Source organism: Schistocerca nitens, chromosome 4, assembly GCF_023898315.1.
Source record: "Schistocerca nitens isolate TAMUIC-IGC-003100 chromosome 4, iqSchNite1.1, whole genome shotgun sequence".
Lineage (NCBI taxonomy): Eukaryota > Metazoa > Arthropoda > Insecta > Orthoptera > Acrididae > Schistocerca > Schistocerca nitens.
The window spans coordinates 773,330,386-773,355,070 of NC_064617.1; the positions used below are offsets into that span (position 1 = coordinate 773,330,386).

Genomic DNA, 24,685 nt, shown 5'->3' on the forward strand with positions numbered 1-24,685 from the left:
ACTCTGCGCATGCGCGAATTTTGCAGCTAGGGTGCGCGAGAAAAATTTTTCTTGTTAGCATGTGGGTGCTTGCTGCTACTGCCTATACAGCTAATGACCTCACTTAAAGTAACGGAAGCGGGAGAAAGTACTGCTCATATGATAGTCAACTGCGCATGCGCATGAGCCCGCTGGCAACTGGTCAAACGTACCTAATGTAAACAGTTGTGACATCACGCTCATAGCAGTTTATTGTTACGAAGTATTACATAGTCTTCGCCCTAAGGCCTTTTGACATATTTTTGCTGTTTGCAGATGCTTGTGCGTGCATGGTGTTTTGTTGTTGTAAATGGCGCATTTCCTTTGCACTGAAGTCTTATTTTTTTCCCCCTCTCCTTTATATTTTACTGCTGCAGTATCATTCTACAGTAGCAGGATACAGTAACATTCTTTGCTAGAGAATCAATTCTTATCAGTCGAAATCACAAAAATTTAAAGCTAAAACAATGAAAAATTCCCAGAATTCCGAAAAATTCCTGGGTTTTTCCCGGATTTCTCGGGTCATATACAACCTGTATTAGAACAAGTATTAATAACTGTCAACCCGTTACAGAACAAACTTTCTCCTCAAAAGCTTTGTAATGTAAAGCAATGTATATATGTTGAAATGAGGTTATCTACAAGTATAAAATTCTGAGTCAGTCACGATTTGGATTTCAGGGGGACTTTTCCACTGAACATGCCATCTACAATTTCACTGACTACTTACTAAAATATCTGAATGGCAAGATTTCACCTACTAGCATTTGTTGTTATCTACTTAAGGCATTTGGCCATGTAAATCACATAATTCTAGTGGAAAAATTAATAAGCATTTCTTTTGAGGTGCAATGTAAATTAATAACTTCATATGACATGTCAGGTAGGTCATATAGCTTTCATGCCAAATCTTTTTGAAAGTGGGGAGAAATTACTACTGGTGTTTCATAGGGTTCAATTCTGGGACCACTCCTGATCTTGTAATACATAAATGTCCTTCCATCTTACACTGTTACAGCAAACATAATTTTCCTTCCTGATAATCAGGCACCATACTAAAACCCAACAGACCTGCAACAACAGAAGGAGCCATACATGAAATATTCAGAAGTATTACTCATTGGTTCTCAGTGTAAACAGTCTGTTACCTAACTTAGAAAAGGAAAAGACACTGTTCATTCATCAAACAGTCCATGGGTGTACTGCCAGTTCATAGTGTACAATGGGCACAACATTTCAGCGAACAGACATCTCACAATCATAAGGTACACTGACGCAACTGAGCTCCTGAGGGCATGCAGCCAACTAATATCCCCCACCCCCGCAAGCCACTCCGTCCACAGTTTGTGCCCACGGTCGTATGTTGCAGGTTGTGAAGATGCTAGTGTTGGCATCTGTGACAGCATTGATGTAAGTTGTCTGTCTACCCTGGTCGTGGGGGCAGGAGATATAAGTAGGCCACAAGCCTGCAGGAGCTCAGCTCGTCAGCGCATGTGTTGATGGTGACATGCCTGATTGTCAAAATACTCTGCCTGTTGGGCACTATGAACTGAAAGTACAACCGTGGATTGTCAATCAACAAATACACCAGGAAAAATAGAATCTTTATGGGGACGAGATGTGTCACAGCATGAAGAAATTTGACAAGTTCTTGCATTTCCGAAGAGATGTCATGCCCAACATGTTGTGCCGAACTTTGCTATGGTGACAAAATAAATCTCGGGTGAACAGCCTGGGACGCAGCGCCCAGACAGCAGGAGAACAGACGCTGTACCTGGACCACCCGCGGTGCACAGACCGCACCGACTCATAGGAAGCACCTGAGGGAGGAGTGGGAGGGGGGATTGTCCTATATATACATGGCACCGGCCCACCGCCAGTCAGTACATCAGCGCACCTGACGATGGCAACGTGGTCGATTGCCGAAATATTGTGTCCTACGCACACTCATACCAGGCTGTTCACCCGAGATTTATGTCATCATAAAATACGCCTGGAGAAACTGAAGAATCACATTTTCTAAGGTAATGCATCACATTGATTCTGCAGCAGCCAGGAGAATCAATAAGTGGGCCAGCCTTGCTTTGGTACATGAGAGTGCATTTTACCTGCCAGAGTCTTGAGTACAACTCCCACGTGCTATTCAGACTAAATTTACAATTGGCCAATCATTTTAATTCCTGGACCTGGGATTGGCTTGATGCTATTACCTGAGTGGCAACCAATACAATCCATAGGAAGGCCACAGGACATCAAATATCAAAATTCTCATGTCTCTCTGACAAAGCATCACCACTGGAGGCCCCATGCAAAGACGGTCAACAATCTGACTGACATGGAGCCAAGTGACAATGCGGTTTCCGATCTGGAGAAGGGCCTTAGCTTTGCTCCCACCCCTAAGTTCACACCAGTCATGGACATCGTCAGTGCAGCTGAACAAGTTGTGGTGCGACTACCGCCTGAAGCAGCCGAAGAAGTATGTTGTGAAACCTGACGAGAACTAAGTCTACGAAGCTGAACATTATCAGCAGAGAGATGGCAGCTATTTGGGGCCTGAGAGAGTTCCCTGAGATTGTCGTCTTACTCCCTGAAAAAGGCAACACTACTGTTACCCTTTCCCACAAGGACTACATTGAGAAGATGCAGAGCCTGGTACATGACAATACCTACAGGAAGATCAACGCTGACCCCACAAAGACAGCGGAGAACAAGGCTAGGGCTATTTTCTCAAGGACACGGATTTACCTAAGGGGGCCACCAAGAAACTGTTACCTCAAAGACTTGAACCGCCAGGACTTTATGGACTCCCTAAAGTTCAAAGAGATGGTGTGCAATTGCATCCCAATATCAATAACATTAGGGCACTAACATACACTCCTGGAAATTGAAATAAGAACACCGTGAATTCATTGTCCCAGGAAGGGGAAACTTTATTGACACATTCCTGGGGTCAGATACATCACATGATCACACTGACAGAACCACAGGCACATAGACACAGGCAACAGAGCATGCACAATGTCGGCACTAGTACAGTGTATATCCACCTTTCGCAGCAATGCAGGCTGCTATTCTCCCATGGAGACGATCGTAGAGATGCTGGATGTAGTCCTGTGGAACGGCTTGCCATGCCATTTCCACCTGGCGCCTCAGTTGGACCAGCGTTCGTGCTGGACGTGCAGACCGCGTGAGACGACGCTTCATCCAGTCCCAAACATGCTCAATGGGGGACAGATCCGGAGATCTTGCTGGCCAGGGTAGTTGACTTACACCTTCTAGAGCACGTTGGGTGGCACGGGATACATGCGGACGTGCATTGTCCTGTTGGAACAGCAAGTTCCCTTGCCGGTCTAGGAATGGTAGAACGATGGGTTCGATGACGGTTTGAATGTACCGTGCACTATTCAGTGTCCCCTCGACGATCACCAGTGGTGTACGGCCAGTGTAGGAGATCGCTCCCCACACCATGATGCCGGGTGTTGGCCCTGTGTGCCTCGGTCGTATGCAGTCCTGATTGTGGCGCTCACCTGCACGGCGCCAAACACGCATACGACCATCATTGGCACCAAGGCAGAAGCGACTCTCATCGCTGAAGACGACACGTCTCCATTCGTCCCTCCATTCACGCCTGTCGCGACACCACTGGAGGCGGGCTGCACGATGTTGGGGCGTGAGCGGAAGACCGCCTAACGGTGTGCGGGACCATAGCCCAGCTTCATGGAGACGGTTGCGAATGGTCCTTGCCGATACCCCAGGAGCAACAGTGTCCCTAATTTGCTGGGAAGTGGTGGTGCGGTACGGCACTGCGTAGGATCCTACGGTCTTGGCGTGCATCCGTGCGTCGCTGCGGTCCGGTCCCAGGTCGACGGGCACGTGCACCTTCCGCCGACCACTGGCGACAACATTGATGTACTGTGGAGACCTCACGCCCCACATGTTGAGCAATTTGGTGGTACGTCCACCCGGCCTCCCGCATGCCCACTATACGCCCTCGCTCAAAGTCCGTCAACTGCACATACGGTTCACGTCCACGCTGTCGCGGCATGCTACCAGTGTTAAAGACTGCGATGGAGCTCCGTATGCCACGGCAAACTGGCTGACACTGACGGCGGCGGTGCACAAATGCTGCGCAGCTAGCGCCATTCGACGGCCAACACCGCGGTTCCTGGTGTGTCCGCTGTGCCGTGCGTGTGATCATTGCTTGTACAGCCCTCTCGCAGTGTCCGGAGCAAGTATGGTGGGTCTGACACACCGGTGTCAATGTGTTCTTTTTTCCATTTCCAGGAGTGTATTTGCTGTCAAAATACATGATGGAAATACTAAGCCCTTATGTAGGCAAATGCACTCATCATATTCACAATTCTGTGGATTTTGTGAAACCCTTCAACAACTTCAGAGTAAAAGCCTTGGACATCCTGGTGAGTTTTGACATTGTTTCGTTATACAGTAGGGTACCTCTATAAGAGTCACTAGAACTTATTGATCAGAAATTACACTACAAGACTACCAACCTTTTTAGGTATGTCCTGACCTCCGCGTATTTTCTGTTTCATGAAGAATACTGTGAACAAATGGCAGGAGTTGCAATGGGCAGCCCACTCTCGCCTCTGGTCACAATTTTGTATATGGAGTACTTTGAGGAGGAAGCCCTGGTGTCAACCAAATGGAACACATGTGTTTTTTCCATTATGTGGATGACACGTTCGTCATCTGGCCCTACGCAAAAACAAATTTCTTGACTTCCTTACATATTTGAACTCCACACGTCCCAACATCAAATTCACTATGAAGACCGAGGCAGAAGGAAGATTACCATTTCTGGACATCATGGTCACGAGAAGAGCTGATGGAATCCTCGGCCATAGAGTGTATCAGAAGGAAACACATACTGACCTACATTTGCATGCAGAAAGCTGCCATCACCCTTCACAGAGGAATGGGGAACTAAAAACACTAGTACACAGGGTGCACACCATTTCAGATGCTTCCCCAGGAGCTAGAACACCTTAGAACTGTATTAAAAAAAAAAAAAAAAACAGGTACGCAGAATGGCAGATTTGACGTGCCTTCCACCCACAACAGTACAACCTGTGGAGATGTAAGAAATCAAGGAGGAAGATTCAGCCACTGCCTTTATACCATACATGGGTGCACTATCGGGAAAATCAGATGCATACTGAAGAAGCACTGAGTAAAAACTGTCTTTAAGCTGCTCAATAAATCATGAGCATTAATGGGAAGCATCAAAAATGATCTCAGTTTGCAGAGCACCAGCATATATCGGATTCTATGTCAATGTGGGAAAACATATATTGGACAGACAGTGAGCACCATTGAAGATTGTTGCCGAGTACACCAGAGGCACAGTCAACTGATGTATCCCAACAAGTCCACGGTTGCAGAGCACTATTTGTCCAACAATCATGTGATGGATTATAAACTTACCAGCTCTCGGCACAGACTTCTGATCTGATGTTGCCGAGTACACCAGAGCCACACTCAACTGATGTATCCCAACAAGTCAACGGTTGCAGAGCACTATTAGTCCAACAATCATGTGATGGAGTACAAACTTACCAGCTCTCAGCACAGATTTCTGAATACTGGGACAGCGTCATTAGAGAAGAAATAGAAATTCACACCAGGGACGACCCTATTAACTGAGATTGAGGCTATAATCCTACCAAGATTTGGGAACAAGCACTGAGTTTAATTAAGAAGACTTTTAGCAAACAAATCGATCTGGCGACCAGAGCAGGCACCAAACTTACATCAATGATATCACTGACGCCAATGCTAGTATCTCCGCAACCTCCGGCACGTGCAGCCATGAGTGCAGACCACAGACATAGCGGATGGTGGTTGCAAGGGATATTAAGTCGGCCGCACGCCCTCAGGAACTCAATTCGTGAGTGCATCTGACAATGGCAACATGTCTCATCGCTGAAATATTGTACCTGTTGGACACTTTGAACCGGAAGTATACTTGTGGACTGTTTGGTCAACAAATACGACAGGAGAAACTGAAGAATCACATCACAGTTCATCCAATTCTGTACAAGGCATGATATATCACTGTCAATAACCATACCCATCTACATCTATACTCTGCAAACCACTGCAAAGTGTGTGGCAGAGTGTATGTCCCACTGTACCAGTAATGGGTTTCTTCTTGTTCGATTCATGTGTGGAGTGTGGGAAGAAGGATTGTTTAAATGCCTCTGTGTGTGCTGTAATTAGTCTGATCTTGTCCGTGTGATCCCTATGTGAGCAATACATAGGAGTCTGTAGCAAATTCCTGTAGTCATCATTCAAAAACAGTTCTTGTAAATTTGCAAGAAAGCTGTCTCTGGATAGTTTTTGTCTGTGTTCAAGAGTCCATCAGTTCAATTTCTTCACTATCTCTGTGATGCTCTCCAACTGGTCAAATAAACCTGTTACCATTCATGCTGCTCTCTTCTTCGTACATTCAATATCCCGTGTTAATCCTATTTTGTAACAGTCCCAAACACTTGAGCAATATTCTAGGATGGGGCGCATAAGTGATTTGTAAGCAATATCCTTTGTAAACTGATTGCATTTCCTCAATACTCTGTTTTACAACTGAGCCTATATGGTCATTTGATTTCATATACTTACAAAGCGTTACACCCAGGTATTTCTACGAGTTTGCTGATTCTAGCTGTGACTCATTGATATTATAGTCACAGGATGCTACTCTTTCTTTTTGTGAAGTGCACAACTTTACGTTTCTGAACGTTTAAAGTAAGCTGCCAATCTTTGCACCAGTTTGAAACGTTATCAAGATCAGACTAAATATTTATGCAGCTTCTTTCAGTCAGTACTTCATTACAGATAACTGCATCATCTTGCAAAAAGTCTGAGTTACTATTAAAATCGCCTGCAAAATATACAACACAAACAGCAGCAAGGGTCTCAACACAATTTTGCTGGGGCACACCCAAAGTTACTTCTACATCTGACAATAGTACAGCATGGCAAAAGGAAATAGCTAAAACTGAGTGTTCAAAATCCCAGGCAGTGAATACTGATCAGAACTAGAATTGGAAGCCATATATTACAGAACATTTAAATTTTTTTTAGTTCAGTGACAATTACTGTATGTTTAATTGCATATTTTGACAATGAAACCAAGAGAGAATTAGCTTACTTAGCATACTTCCATTCAATGACATGGAATAACTTTCTGGGCCTATTCCACACATGGGCACACAGTACTCACTGTATAGAAACATGTTGTAAGGATAAAAAAGAATCTTGTGTTCAACCTCAAAATTCAATTAAGTAATTGTTTAAAAAATTAAGCTTATTAACAACAGCCTCACAATAAATTTACTATTCATTTTATTGGGAACATTCAGGCACAATTTGAAAATACTATAGCACTTTATTTTTGCACAAAAAGGAGCACAGGATGTAGTTGCAAAAATTCTTGACCACTTCCTTGTGAATTAATGAGTTTGCAGATAACAAGAGTTTTAAAAACAAACTAAAATAATTTCCACTTAACAACTATTAATCAATAGGTGAATCTGTACATGGTTGTGTTACAATTATCAAAATTTGTTTTAAATTAAGATAAATCCAGTTTTCAGAAAGACAATGTATCTTTCTTGTAAACACAGTGACACATTCTACATTATAGCAAGTTGACACAAATATGATCCACAGAACATGCAAAAAAGTTAACAAACATGTCATCTTAATGATGGCGACAAAGCAAATTACACACACACACAGAAATAAGTTTGTGCTGTAAGAAAGAGTGTCGATATTTCAAAATGTGCAGTACAAGTACGGCAACAGAGTGCAATAAAAAGAACTGTGTAATTCTTAATTCTACTTACTGAATTTTTGCTCTCAAAAGGAGATCATACAATAAAGAACAATGGAACATATAGAATTATGCAAGTGTTGAATTTTAAAGCAAGTGAACTCACTAGATAAAGATAAGGCCCCTCTACAACCATTACTGATATTATCGTGAATTTTTGTGGAAATATGTGCCTCATTTTGGACCAAAATATAATATTTCTACTAGAAATTAAACAACTCATCTTGAAAAGAACAACATTTCAGTCCTACTGATGCCCGTAGTGACTGCATGTTTTGAAAATAATTTATTTTCAGGTACATTCACAACAACTTGAACATGAAATCAGCCATTGCCGGCAATCTTCACATCATAAGATTCAGCAGATCAAGAGAGACAGTTGAGGATTGACCTGTACTGCTCAGCATTGGCAAAATTGTTGAGTGCTTTTTTATCGTGTGATGCAAAATCGTCATGTGAGCTGAGCTGCATGGGGAAAAAAAAGTGTGGAAGGTCTGCCAAGAAGTTGGAAGTTGTTTCCACCATGGAGTTTGTAGTGCTAAACAATATGATAAAGGACACGGCGGATGACAGACTGACAATCGATCATTGTTGGAAGGCAGAATTAACTGAAGATACCTTGGAATTCTTGAGGGAGAAGGATTATAGTCTGTTCTGCTACGTAAGGACAAAGGGAAATCCTACAGTGGAAAAATGATCCACAGCTGACTGCCCAGTATCAGAAGGGCACTGCAGAAGATGCTTCGCTCCTTGCATCAAGTACATGGGCAACTGCTGGTCTGAAGTACACAAGCTTACAAGTGTCACAGCATTTGAGTTTGAGATCAAATCCTTAGGCGACAGCATACTTTGGAGTATGGTAACCTGCAGGTATGACTACAAGCACATAAGGGATCTTGCAAAACAGTACACCACAGATCAACCAATGCCACTAGTACTGTTGAAGACACCAATAAACACACCCCACTGATGGACCCACCATGGTCAGTGAACAAAAAGTTGGTCAGGATGGGGATGGATAACTTCGGATTATGGTGTGTGGCAGTTTGTTTGCACAACTGGACCAACAAAAAGGAAATTCCCCTATTCATCTAGGCCACAAAAACAGTCAACAATGGCTACCACACTCTAAGCTGCACCGAGATATTTGAGGTGCAGAAGCCTTTGAGATTACAGGTAATGGTGAAGCTCCACCCTAAGGACCCAGATGTGGAACTACAAAGATTCACCGGTCACAAGACAGAGTTCTGCCAGCACGCATCAAGATGTGGCAAATGTGCTGGTAACCACAACTCGCACAATTGTCACTGGAAGAACAATCTGTCTGTGTGTATTGGTTTTGCAGTACACCATGTGGAATGTTGGCATGGATGCTAGGTCTTTCCAGATTGCAGCCATGCCATGTCTAAAACAACTGACACTGCAAAACCAGTGAAATTTGGCAAAACAGACATGGACATCAAAGGGGTAATTGCAGTGGACATAAAGTGCCCCTGTCTGCCAGACTTGTCACAGGCAAGCAGGCATTGACTTTCTTGTAGTGTGAGCGCATGGGGAAACCTGCCATTGAGAGTTGGTTGGGGAACGCTGAGCAGTGTTTGCCCCCCCCCCCCCCCCTCCCCCTCCCAAGCTCACAGATTAGTCAGATCTTTTCATCTGGTGACATGGTCGTGAACCGCGAGTCTATTCATGTCACTGCTAGCTCATACCAGAGTGTGACTGACAGAACAGTTTGCGGCCACTATGCACGCAGCCAAGTAGCATCAACAGTTAGCACTCCCAGTCAAGGTTTTTGGAGGTTTCCCTTGCTGTAATGGAGAATTTTAGAGCTGTCCCACTTTACCTAAACAAACAAATAAACAGAGCCACAATGGTACAACACAGCTTGAATCTTGACCCATTAGGACACAATGTTCTCAATGGCCCACCCAACTACATCCAAGATGAGAATGAAATGTTAAAATGAAAAGATCATAAAACTGATGCCATGGTTCATTCCAACCACTGATGAAACTACACTTTATTTGATTTTGTTTTCTCAGTAATTGGTGTAAAGCTCAGCACTGGTTTTATTTACTGTAAATGGCTGGTGACTGCCAAAACTGATAACTCTTGTGGCGGTGTTGGAAAATAAATTATTTTCATAACAACTCACCTGTTTGAAAAACAATTAAATGAAAAGCCTACAGTCTCTTCATTAGCAACATTTGGCAGAATGTAGACATTAGGACTGTTGACACTACAGCATTTTCCTCTTTTAAAAATAAATAAAACTACTGATTAGTTCTTAACCAGTTACATTGTAGCTCAGTAAACAAAATATTTCCTTGAATAATGATTATATGGACATGAAACCATGATAAGGACTGTTTGACGACTGGACTGCTGTGTGTAATTTGAAATAGGGGACTCTGTCAGAAAACAACACTTCTCGGAGGTTTGTTACACAATCATTTTCATCCTCGATAGATTGGAGCAATGGCACATAACTAATCTTCACAACTAGTAAAATGAGAGTAATGAACACTAAACAGAGAGGAATAGTTATCTGTTTTATATATATGACAGGCTTTACTGACCTGCTTTGCATGGCAACCTGCATGTCAGAGGCAAATAAATGATTTTCAAGCCCCTGATGTGTAGTCTGCCCTGCATGACAGGCTTGTTGTGGAGTAGTATCAGCCTGTTTTACTCAACTGTATTTCAGGGGCTACACATGCCATGGCTGCGGGCAGGGTGAGATGGATAGAGGAGAGGATGGACAGAGAGGAAGGAATAGACAGCGAGAGGGGAAGAGGGGTGATGCATGAGGCACGTGGAGGGTATAGAGGGGTAGCAGGCAGGTGGGAAAGTAAGAGGGCCAGGAAGAAATGTAAAGAAAGTGGTGAAGGTGAATATGGTTAGAGGGAAGGAGGAGGAAAATATAGTCAGAGGGAGGGAGTGTAGGGAATGGACAAAGAGAGGGGGAGGAAGAGATGAAGAGACAGAGACAGAATGACGAGAGGGAGACAGAATGAGGAGAGGGAGACAGATAGACAGAGGTGGGAAGATGAGGTGGGCAGACCGAGGGAGGAAGAGGTGGACACAAGAGAGGGGGAGGAGGTGGTGTGTTCCATACATGTGTTGAACGCAAACTTGGGTGATACCGCAGGAAAAAGGCTAGTATATAAACAGAAATGGGAGAAATATGAAAAGCATGAGCATTCTCTTCAAGCGTAACACCAGCAACTAAGTTCGCCGCAGATCATTAGGAACAATACATAATAGGTTACTGAAAAAAAAAATATAAAGGTTAAATTCATACCATATTTTTCCATCAGCTGCAGGAAGTGTGAGGTTTCATAAATTTTAGCATTTACTTGATGTGTTTCAAGAAATTTTTTATGTAACTAACTTAATGCTCACTGCTTCACTTGCGTAGGCAGTATGAACGAAATATCTTCATAAAAATTCACTCCCTCAGGGGTTCCAAAAACACTGAAACATGTTTTTTTTTTATTTCCAAGTAAGAAGCCAACTGCTTTTTTAGCTTCCAAAATGCTTTCATAAGGAAACATTTCCATTAAAAATTTCATCCCCTATATCACCCCCTTAGTGGATGAATTTTCAAAAAACACTGATACATGTATTTTTTAATTTCTGGGTAAGAAGGTAAATACAAATTTTCATAGATTTACCTTTAGAAATGCTTTCACAATGAAATAATTTCTTAAAAACTTTTCTTCTCCTATTTCATCCCCTTCGTGGTTGAAATTCCGCAAACACTGAAACACTTTCTTTTTCTATTTTTTTTTTTTTTAATTTCTAACTGAGAAGTCAAATTTTCATAGATGTAGCTTTAAAAATAGTAGTGCTTAAATAACTATTTATTTTCAAAACAAATATTCACTCACTATTTCACCCACTTAAGACTCAAATTTCCAAACATACTGTAACATGTATTTTTATTATTTCTGACCAAGAAATTAAATGCCAGTTTTCATAGTTATAGCTGCAAAATTTCCTTATAATATTTCATCCCCTACTTCACCTCATTAGGGGACAAATTTAGATAAATCCATTCGTAAACGATGCTACAATATAAGATCAACACCCTCTCCAAATTTCAACTTTCTACCCTTTGCAGTTTGTGATGTGTGGTGATGAGTCAGTGAGTCAGTCAGGATATTCCCTTTTCTATATAGCGATTAATTCTGTAAGATCACTAAAATAGTTTCACCACACCAGGAGCAGTTATAGGCCTAAGCGTCACAAGCCACTGCTTGAGGTGGCAAACTGAGAGGGACACCACAACTGTAAATTTCTACACATGAGGCATCACAATTCATGGCTCCCACTTGGGATGCCAAGCTGAAAAGTGCACTTGAGGGAAAATTTGTATAAGTGAGTATCACAATTAGTAGCGAAAACTGACAACGGTGAAACTGTACAAAGAAAGATGAGTTGGACCTGTCAGATACCCAGTTTTTGCTTGAAACTGTACAGCCATTAAGCCACCTTCTTTGTCCAGTCGGAGGTCTCACTATCTAATGTTTCATTGTTAATGGCACCACCACTCTTCCTTCCTTCCTTCCTTTTGTAGTACTTTCACTGTAGGTATTACAAATGAGAATACTGTGAACATTGTACATTGCTACAGTCTGTACAACTTCAATAGCTTATCCTGGCAAAAAGAAATAAGTAAGCCCATAAAGCACTGCAGGGCTATGAGACTTCACCACTGAGGTACTCCTCTGCAGTATGCTCAGGCTTAACAGTGATATGACTGTTAGTCACTGTAACTGACAGTCTATTCGACATTATTTTTCAAAATGCGATTTTTTCCCCTTATAATCCAGTCACAGGAATATTTACTGACACACTATCACTCACGTAATATATGAATATGTTTAGGCATTTTTGGCATGACATTGAGTTCACTAATTTAAGTAGATAACAGAAATGCAACACAGGTGGATGGAAATGAGTGTTAAATGTGGACCACTTACTCTATTAAGGCGTTGGAAATGAAATGAAGTCCCATGCTTCTTTACAGAGCGTAGGGGAACGATGCGGGAGACCTGCACCACCTTACTAGTCAAGGTCCTAATGGAGGTGGTTTGCCGTTGCCTTCCACCGACCGGAATGGGGATGAATGATGATGATGAAGACGACACAACAACACCCAGTCATCTCGAGGCAGGAAAAATCCCTGTCCCCACCGGGAATCGAACCTGGGACCCCTTGCTCGGGAAGCGAGAACGCTACCGCGAGACCACGAGGGGCGGACCTATAAGGCGTTACTAAGGTTCATTTCCCAAATGAAATAAATGGCGCAATTTGGTAGATTTTGCCTCTTGCGACAAGATGAATAGTGGGCTGCTACACTCATCCTGTCTCAGTTACACAATTTTCAAACATTTTGAAGCCATTCTAACACTTTTAGATGAGACGATACTAGGTGCAGACTGGTGGCGTACAAAAATTACATCCTGGGAGGGCAGAGGGTTGTGCAGGAATGGCACCCAGCCATTTTTCCTTCTAGCATGCATATTACTGTTGCTTTTGAATAGTAGTGGATTATTTACAACAAACTTCATGATGGAATAAATATACTGTGAAGCAGCAGTCAGAATGTCCAACTCCTTACACAGATGTCTACTAGATGATCGTGGGTGAGCACCACACATTATTCTAACCGCACGTTTCTGAGCAACAAAGACTTACTTTCTTAATGAAAACATTATTCCATTTGACATACTGAATGAAAATATAAAAAATATATAAACTTTATGTTTTCTCTCTCCCCAAGATTTGCAGTGACTCTAAGTGCAAATGTGGCTAAACAATGTTGTTTTAGGAGTTCCAAAATGTGCTTCTGCCAAGTTTAAATTCTCACCAATATGGACATCTAAGATTTTTGAAGTTTTCATCCTATGTTACACTTATCAGTGGTGTAGTACCCCAAGATGAGCAGAACAGAATATGTTACATATTTTTTAAAAAAATTGAGGTTGAGACCATTTTCAGAAAGCCAGTCAATGATACTTGGACACTGTTTACCATTTCTTCTGTTTCTGTATGTATGCCTGGATTAGGGAAGGGTGGGGAAGGAAGTTGACCATGCCCTTTCTAAGGAACCATCCCGGCATTTTCCTGGGGCGATTTAGGGAAATCAGGATGGCCGGACGTGGGATTGAACCATCATCCTCCCTAATGCTGCCTGGATTGATTACAACAGTAGTGTCATCTGCGAAAAGAACTAATTCTGCTTGTTGTGTATTAGATAGGTCATATACACATATGAGGAAAAATAGTGGACCTCAGATTGGGCCCTTGGGAACCCTATGTGTGATTTCTTCCCAGTCAGTATTACGTCCCTGGACAATATTGGTTGAGTTGCACAACTTTCGGCGGTTTTCTGCTTAGATATGACATCCTACTGTCTATGGTAGTTTCCTCCCAGTTCTCATGCAACTGAGGCCATAATTTTATCCACACTACCTGAAACATGGTCAGGATTTGTTGCCGGATAAATGGACAAATTTCCAGGCACACATCTGATGACCTCAGTCATCCCAACAATGTCCTGCTCAACTGGGATTCTAAACGCATTAGACTAGCTAACCCAAGTTGCAATTTTTGTAATCATTTTGCACTGTGGACAGAATATATACCAAGCATGGGCAGAAAACGGTGGATGAGGTAATACGCCCAATGGATCCATTTTCATGACAACAGTGGTTTTCATTTATCATGAACAAATGGCTGCATTGGCTTTTGCATGACTGGTGACATGGACAGTAGCACATCCTGTCATGTGACCTCCCATGTCTTCACGCCACTGACCTCCCTGTGTGACCTACAACGAAAATCATCAAATGGATGATTCGTGTTTCAGTTTCCTCACTAAGCAGTGACATATAAATGGAGATGAGAGGACCTACATGGAGAATGAGTCCACAATTAGTATTAATGGGACAATGCACTCAGCATTTATACCTCTGTGTTGGCTAGAGTTGCCTTTAGCCACTTCACAGATTTAATGAGCTGTCAGCATGGCACATTAACTTTACTTATAACTTACACAGAAGCTTGCTTGAAACACTTTGTTCCTTACAGCAGTTTTAATTGTAACTTAATTCAAGGCGCAAGGTAACATACTGTCTTTGCCTTACTTCTTGATAGTCTTGAAAATCCTCCAACATGGTTCGGATATAATTTAGATATTTTATGGAACAGATTGTGATAATTATATGACACACTAGTTATTACATAAATACAAAGTTAATGGCAAGTCTATAGAAACTGTACTATCATGCAAATACCTAGTAATAGCTATCAAGCTTGCACAAGATAGAATAACACCTGGAAGAAAAAATGGGGAAAAAGTGCCATGCAACAGTTCAACAGCAGATTTGAGGTGATGTAACTTGTCTACCAAAAATCATTTCTTATAAAAGTAATTTGATGGACTTCTTGAGAACTGCAGTCTGATTATGATCCTGAACAAATCAGAGCAAATAAAAAAAAAAATAAAAAAAAATTCTAGGAAGGGCTGTGCTTGTTGTGGAGACTGTGTTTAATCAACACGAAGCTTTAGGGAGGTCACAGCAACTTACAAAGTAACACTACAAGAAAGGCACCACATGTCAAATGGAAATTTCTTAGGATTTTCTTTTTTAACTGATGACATTACACATAATATCTCATGTTTGATTATGTATGGCTCTCCTTGCACATATTTTGCTTGGAGATTATGACCTCATTCAATAGCAACATTTAAAGTGTGACACATGGTAGCTGGCACCACTGGCACAGCCATTCATTTGAAAGTAAGAAACTTACACAATAATGCTCATAGTAAGGTTGTCTCCTGTGGATGAACTGCCTTATCTTATGCTTGCCCTACTGAGTATTCTACACCACAATTTGGCTTTTAATTTATATACACTGATTTAGATGCAGGTCTACTACTCTCAAAATGAGTATTATATTGTTATTATTATTATTATTATTATTATTATTATTATTATTATCATTATTAATGAAGACAAATCCTGGAAATAAAACATTTCATAAAAATAATTTGTCGATCATATTACACTGAATTAATCACTCATGATTTCTACTGATGGATTGTCAAATGACACCCAACAAGGCTCTTTCATCTTCCCTGTCTGGTTGGATCTTAAATATTTACTGAAAGTAGATTATGAACTTGCATATTACCTGGCATGTTTCCACTATTTGTAAATGATTTCTGTACCATCAGATGCTCATTCTGCTTGATCAGTCTTAGCATTTCTTCAACTGTGTGGTTAGGCATTGTGATTGACGGTGGTGGAGGAATCCCAAGAAGTAACTCCTGTATTTTCTGAAGCTTACTATGCAAGGCGTCAATAATAGTACTGTGCATCGTTACAGGTGTTACAGTTCTTGATGGGGATTTATTTTCTGTAATGTAACATTCTACTATTAATGCTACAAATAATCACACAAACAACAATCAGAGAATACTTACAGCATATTCAGAGTATAAAAAGCAAAAAAGAACTAAGAAAAGTGAAAATCTGATGCAACTAAAAAATCATCCAACAAAAAGATGTAGCTCATAAGATAAAAGCTAAAAATAGGAGCAGTTATCTCATTTATGTGTTTTCCAAGGTATGTCAACAGACAAATTTAAACAGTCAATTAGGGAATAGCAGGTAGATGACATTTTTCATAGTAAAGAACTAAAGCTCATCTCTCATGTCCTGATCAAAATATAAACTCCACGATCCTAATGTGTTTCGAAAAGTGTGACAGTAATTATATACATTGAGCAGCTACTGCAAAGCTGCAAAATTAGTCACTTTCTTGTTGTTGTTGTTGTTGTTGTTGTGGTCTTCAGTCCTGAGACTGGTTTGATGCAGCTCTCCACGCTACTCTATCCTGTGCAAGCCTCTTCATCTCCCAGTACCTACTGCAGCCTACATCCTTCTGAATCTGCTTAGTGTATTCATCTCTTGGTCTCCCTCTATGATTTTTACCCTCCAAGCTGCCCTCCAGTACTAAATTGGTGATCCCTTGATGCCTCAGAACATGTCCTACCAACCGATCCCTTCATCTAGTCAAGTTGTGCCACAAAATCCTCTTCTCCCCAGTTCTATTCAATACCTCCTCATTAGTTATATGATCTACCCATCTAATCTTCAGCATTTTTCTGTAGCACCACATTTCGAAAGCTTCTATTCTCTTCTTGTCTAAACTATTTATCGTCCATGTTTCACTTCCATACATGGCTACACTCCATACAAATACTTTCAGAAACGACTTACTGGCACTTAAATCTATACTCGGATGTTAACAAATTTCTCTTCTTCAGAAACGCTTTCCTTGCCATTGCCAGTCTACATTTTATATCCTCTCTACATCAACCATCATCAGTTATTTTGCTCCCCAAATAGCAAAACTCCTTTACTACTTGAAGTGTCTCATTTCCTAATCTAATTCCCTCAGAATCACCCGTCTTAATTTGACTACATTCCATTATCCTCGTTTTGCTTTTGTTGATGTTCATCTTATACCCTCCTTTCAAGACACTGTCCATTCTGTTCAACTGCTCTTCCAAGTCCTTTGCTATCTCTGACAGAATTACAATGTCATCGGCGTATCTCAAAGTTTTTATTTCTTCTCCATGGATTTTAATACCTACTCCGAACTTTTCTTTTGTTTCCTTTATTGCTTGCTCAATATACAGATTGAATAGCATCGGGGAGAGGCTACAACCCTGTCTCACTCCCTTGACAACCACTGCTTCCCTTTCATGTCCCTCAACTCCTATAACTGGCATCTGCTTTCTGCACAAATTGTAAATAGCCTTTCACTCCCTATATTTTACCCCTGCCACCTTCAGAATTTGAAAGAGAGTATTCCAGTCAACATCGTCAAAAGCTTTCTCTAAGTCTACAAATGCTAGAAACGTAGGTGTTGCCTTTCCTTAATCTTTCTTCTAAGATAAGTCGTAGGGTCAGTATTGCCTCACGTGTTCCAACATTTCTATGGAATCCAAAATGATCTTCCCCAAGGTCGGCTTCTACTAGTTTTTCCATTCGAATGTAAAGAATTCACGTTAGTATTTTGCAACTGTGACTTATTAAACTGATAGTTCGGTAATTTTCACATCTGTCAACACCTGCTTTCTTTGGGATTGGAATTATTATATTCTTCTTGAAGTCTGGGGGAATTTCGCCTGTCTCATAAATCTTGCTCACCAGATGGTAGAGTTTTGTCAGTACTGGCTCTCCCAAGGCTGTCAGTAGTTCTAATGGAATGTTGTCTACTCCCGGGGCCTTGTTTCGACTTAGGTCTTTCAGTACTCTGTCAAATTCTTCACGCAGTATCATATCTCCCATTTCATCTTCATCTACATCCTCTTCCATTTCCATAATATTGCCCTCAAGTACATCGCCCCTGTATAGACCCACTATATACTCCTTCCACCTTTCTGCTTCCCCTTCTTTGCTTAGAACTGGGTTTCCATCAGAGCTCTTGATATTCATACAAGTAGTTCTCTTTTCCCCAAAGGTCTCTCTAATTTTTCTGTAAGCAGTATCTATCTTACCCCTAGTGAGATAAGCCTCTACATCCTTACATTTGTCCTCTAGCCATCCCTGCTTAGCCATTTTGCACTTCCTGTCGATCACATTTTTGAGACGTTTGTATTCCTTTTTGCCTCCTTCACTTGCTGCATTTTTGTATTTTCTCCTTTCATCAATTAAATTCCGTATCTCTTCTGTTACCCAAGGATTTCTACTAGCCCTCGTCTTTTTACCTACTTGATCCTCTGCTGCCTTCACTATTTCATTCCTCAAAGCTACCCATTCTTCTTCTACTGTATTTCTGTCCCCCATTCCTGTCAATTGTTCTCTTATGCTCTCCCTGAAACTCTGTACAACCTCTGGTTCTTTCAGTATATCCAGGTCCCATCTCCTTAAATTCCCACCTTTTTGCAGTTTCTTCAGTTTTAATCTACAGTTCATAACCAATAGATTGTGGTCAGGGTCCACATCTGCCCCTGGAAATGTCTTACAATTTAAAATCTGGTTCCTAAATCTCTGTTTTATCATTATATAATCTGTCTGAAACCTTTTAGTATCTCCAGGGTTCTTCCATGTATACAACCTTCTTTCATGATTCTTGAACCAAGTGTTAGCTATGATTATGTTATCCTCTGTGCAAAATTCTACCAGGCGGCTTCCTCTTTTATTTCTTGCCCCCAATCCATATTCACCTACTATGTTTCCTTCTCTTCCTTTTCCTACTGTCGAATTCCAGTCACCCATGACTATTAAATTTTCATCTCCCTTCACTACCTGAATAATTTATTTTATCTCATCATACATTTCATCAACTTCTTCGTCATCTGCAGAGCTAGTTGGCATATAAACTTGTACTACTGTAGTAGGTGTGGGCTTCGTGTCTATCTTGGCCACAATAGTGCGTTCACTATGCTGTTTGTAGTAGCTTACCCGCACTCCTATTTTTTTATTCATTATTAAACCTACTCCTGCATTACCCCTATTTGATTTTGTATTTATAACCCTGTATTCACCTGACCAAAAGTCTTATTCTTCCTGCCACCGAACTTCACTAATTCCCACTATATCTAACTTTAACCTATCCATTTACCTTTTTAAATTTTGTAACCTACCTGCCCAATTAAGGAATCTGACATTCCATGCTCCGATCCGTAGAACGCCAGTTTTCTTTCTCCTGATAACGATGTCCTCTTGAGTAGTCCCCGCCCAGAGATCCGAATGGGGGACTACTTTACCTACGGAATATTTTACCCAAGAGGACGCCATCATCATTTAATCATACAGTAAAGCTGCATGCACTCGAGAAAAATTACGGCTGTAGTTTCCCCTTGCTTTCAGCCGTTCGCAGTACCAAAACAGCAAGGTCTTTTTGGTTATCGTTACAGGGTCAGATCAGTCAATCATCCAGACTGTTGCCCCTGCAACTACTGAAAAGGCTGCTGTCCCTGTTCACGAACCACACGTTTGTCTTGCCTCTCAACATATACCCCTCTGTTATGGTTGCACTTACGGTACAGCTATCTGTATCGTTGAGGCACACAAGCCTCCCCACCAACGGCAAGGTCCATGGTTTATGGGGGGGGGGGGGGGGGGGGGGTTCACTTTGGTAGCAAAAATTTAAACTGCTGTTTACCCCAAACCTGTACAACCTCAGGATCTGCAATGTATTTGAGGGAGAAAAGGCAGCAGACTGCAATCTGTGACAGCTATTGCAGTAATACAACTCATAATCACATTAACAGTTACAATTTAAGCTAAACTTACGTGACTTAATGTAAACAATATTCAGCTGTGCTCCATATTCAAGAAATGGCAAAGAGGAAGGAACAAAATCTGAACAGTACTCAAAGCTTTCAATTTGATACTAAAACCACGTTGTCTCTTTCCCCCTCCCTCCTAAGCTACAAACAAATTTTTGTAAGTGTAAGTAGTCACTCAAGACTTCAGCTGAAAGAGGAGTAATTAACTCCGCTCTTAAAAATAACTTATAAAATAAACTATGTCAAAACCTGTAAATTTTCATAATGTTTAAAAATTCTACATTAAACATCCCTAATATTTAGAGTAATATATGGATCAGCTGTTATTAACCCATTCTCATGGAAGACAACGATGGTAGAAAAAGCATGTTCACCACAATGAAAAAGATTTTATGTCCTGTTGCCTCATATGAATAGAAACTAATATAAAACACCTCACTGATTCCAAAGTACTTAAAGAAAATTAAAAACTGAAAACATCAAATCTGAACATAAATTACAATGAAAGCGGCTACAAGGTTGCTCTGCAATATTATAAACAGCTTGGAATCTATAAAAAGGTAAACAATGAATCTGTCTTTTACACGTATATTTGTTCCTCAGAAAATCAGGCAACAAAAAGTGTTAGATCTTATACCTTCCTCAGTCCAATCAGGCAACAAAAAGTGTTAGATCTTATACCTTCCTCAGTCCCTACAGTAGTTCTCCTAAGCACATTCCAGGTGACATTTCTCACATTTTTCTGTTACAGTCCAAAACAAATGAGAGAGAAATAAATTCATATTGTTCACAGTTTAGTCGTTCTGAAGAGGACTGCTCCAAAGATGGGCAAAACACTAGTTAATAATGGTTTTAAAAGCTTCAACATTACGTAGCATAATATGCAAAACATTATAATCAATTTTCTCGACAGTATTTATAACTCAATGTTCATCCTTTTTTAAAGGTTGAAATTCATTTCCAAAGCTAGTTCTCAATTCCCTGTAACAAACAACTGGCAAAATCTACAAACCAGAGCTCATTATCTCATTTTGCAATGCTGAAAAGTGAACAGAGGACTGTTTTAGGTAATCAATCGAGGGCAATGTATTTGGATCATAAAAATTGAAACAATTCAGTCTTCCATGCAGTTTATTCCTAGTTACAAAGGGTCATGAAAGATAGCCATAAATTGCTTCCATGACCCCCCCCCCCCCTCTCTCTCTCTCTCTCTCTCTCTCTCTCTCTCTGTGTGTGTGTGTGTGTGTGTGTGTGTGTGTGTGTGTGAGTTTTCACTGTGGTGGTAGACTGAACTGAGTGTAGTCCAAGGACTATTTAATGTTAAAAGGTGTTAGTTTTGTGTGAAATGCCAAAGCAAACACACGTTATGTGAGAAAACGCTTAGCTACAGCTACTGTAAAGTTCAAGTAGTAATTTAGAAAACAGTCGGTGAGTGGAGGTTACACATGACTCACATTAGTTTGACAATTTTATGAAGTAGCTACTCACCATATGGTGGAAATGTTGAGCCACAAACAGGAACAACAAAAAGACTGCTAAACAAGTAAGCTTTTGGAAAAAAGTCTTATTCTAAATTAACACACAGACATATTCATGCAAATGCAACCCTCACACATATGACCACTGTCTCTGGCTCCCAAGGCCAGACTGCAAGCAACTGAGCTTGATGGGAGAAGCAATGTGGGTGGTGGGCATAAGGAGACTGGAAGGGGGACAGTAAAGTGCTGCTTGTGGGAGCAAACAGGGACGACGTGGAGTTACAGTAGGGCAGCCAGTTGCATTCAGAACATTAGCCAGAGGGCTGGGGGGGAGTCAAACTGAAAGAGGTATGTGAAGATTGGATTGGATTGGATTGTTTGGGGGAAGAGACCAAACAGCGAGGTCATCGGTCTCATCGGATTAGGGAAGGAAGGGGAAGGAAGTTGGCCGTGCCCTTTCAAAGGAACCATCCCGGCATTTGCCTAGAGTGATTTAGGGAAATCACGGAAAACCTAAATCAGGATGGCCGAACACGGGATTGAACCGTCGTCCTCCCGAATGTGAGTCCAGTGTGTTAACCACTGCGCCACCTTGCTCGGTTATGTGAAGATTCACGACTTTATAGAAGAAGTCTGCTACTACACTTCTCACAGCTCGACTGGGTAGCTTCAAATCAGTAGAAGAACTTGTATGCCAAATAATTACCCCATGTAATAAGTGAAATGCTTTAAGTTTTGAAGTGAAATATGGGTGGGTAACGTGCATTTTATTAACAGGATGACTATAAACCAATGATTCTGAGCCTAGAGAATTCAGATATACCAGTAAGCAAAGACTCTATTAAAACTAAATTGTTGAAGGAAGTGAAGGAGGAAAAGTATTGTCACTCTATGAATAGTGATGCAGCTAGTGAACAAGAAAGATTACAAAAACTTTGTGCACAATTTCTTTAAGGGACTGAGATGCTACAATTGTTATAATATGGTGATATTGCATGGAACTGTCACACAAAATCCAAGAGAAGTAGAAAGTCATTGAAAAAACTTCCAAACCTTACGTTTGGAATTACAAACACTGCCAATGTCATGAACGTGTGTGTTTTTAGTGACTAATTGATGATGCCATTGCAGTTCATGCCCACATTCACACTGTCATGGCATATGTGAAAAACAAGCTGCCTCACATACATTTTGCGAAATACTTCAGTGATGGGGCAGCTAGTCAGTACAAAAACTGTAAAAATCTCAAAAATGTATGCATGAATTACCATGATTTTCAGATTCACGCAGAATGGAATTTTTTCACTACAAGCCATGGTAAAAATGTATGTGATGGTATTGGTGCTACCATTAAGTGCATGGCATCACGAGCTAGTCTGCAGCACCCTACAGAAGATCACTTTCTAACACCTCTTCAATTATTTACCTGGGTACAGAAAAATATCTCTGGCATACAATCATTCTATGTTTCGAAAAAAGAGGTGAAATCAGTCGAAGAGTTGCTAAAAAGCAGACTAGGACATGTTAAAACTGTTGCAGGCACAAGGAGCCATCATCACTTCTCTCCAGCGGACTCTGACAATGTGCAGATGAGCACACTGTCCGGTTATAGCTATAGGTTCATGCACAACATGTCTCTCCACAGTGTGTCTGACTCATGATTCAGAAGCAAAAGCAGCAACATACAACCAGGTTGCTATGTTATTGCTGTTTATGATGACAAATGGTACTTAGGATGTGTTGCAGAGTGCTGTGAAGCAGAAGGTGATGTATTTGTGAACTTCATGGCACTAGCAGGACCAGCAAGATCATTTCATTGGTCATGTTTGGCAGACAGGTGTTGGATTCCTTTTGAACGTATTCTTATGACAGTTCCAGTTCCTACCACAGTGTCAGGAAGACACTACAATTTGCCACTCAATGTACAGAGTACAGTAGCTAAAGTGTGGGAGAACTTCTGTTCGAAGCACAATCGACTGGTTTTTAGTAGTTAAGGTGCAGTAAACATTAATGATGGGTTGTGTTATAGTGATTAAACAGTTGTGGGAGAGGATAAGAAGAGGCAGAACAGTTTACGGTATGTTTTTACAAAATTGTGTTGTGGAACAATGGTCACATCACCAAATAGGCTACATCTGTCAACAACTTCCATTGTACACAAATGTCTTGCAATAACATGCTGAAATTTTGAGATATATATCATTATGGTCCACTATGCAGTGTGTGAAATTTAGCTTGGATACCACTTGTTCCTTTTGTGCTAACACACTTCGAAAATCCATGTTTTTCAGGTAATTTTTCAAATTTTTGTATTTTCGTGTGCATGTAACTCAGTTTTTGTGACTGATATGGGCATGATGAGTTCTGTGTGTGTTTAGGCCACATTAAGCTTACCACAAAAAATTTATACCCTTTTTGAGTGAATTATATTTAGCATAGATGGCACCTACAATATGTACCTTTTAACATACTACATTTTTTTAAATCACATTTGGGAATTTTTTATTTTCCCTCAGAAATATGTTGTTGATGTTTTGATTCATGGAGTGTGTTCTCTAAATGGATGTTACTGTGTTGTAAAAATTTCACTGGACTGTGTGGAATAGTTCCAAAGTTATTAAGACCTGAAGTTGGGTCTGAAGATAGATTGCCAGATGCGGGTTGCAATTTCCGGGTCACACCACCTTCTTTCACAAGTCATAATTCTAGAACTAATTGGTGGGGGAAACTAATACTTTGTACATGAGTGTTCCACACATGGTAGAATTAGTGTACTGAATTTCAGTCAAATCTGAGACTATGAGCTGGAGCCCCTGGTTGAACTGACATGGAATGACCCAGAAATCAAATTATATTATTAAAGAATAAAGAGTAGAAATTAAATTATATTATTAAAGAATAAAAAGGAGAAATTAAATCTGACCCTTTGCACAGAATTTGCATTATTTTATTCTAATTTCTTCTTTAGATTGGAGGGAAATACGGAAGCGTCCGATCCCGCCCGTCTGC

General features: G+C 40.8%; 1 protein-coding gene across 1 annotated transcript in view; it reads right to left on the reverse strand.

Moving 5' to 3' along the window:
- LOC126253111 (uncharacterized) overlaps window positions 1-24,685 on the reverse strand; it is an 83,625-nt gene that overhangs the window by 51,256 nt on the left and 7,684 nt on the right. The window contains exon 2 of the mRNA XM_049954223.1: window positions 16,085-16,309. Coding sequence (XP_049810180.1) covers window positions 16,085-16,309 — 225 coding nt within the window. The remainder of the gene's footprint in view (window positions 1-16,084; window positions 16,310-24,685) is intronic.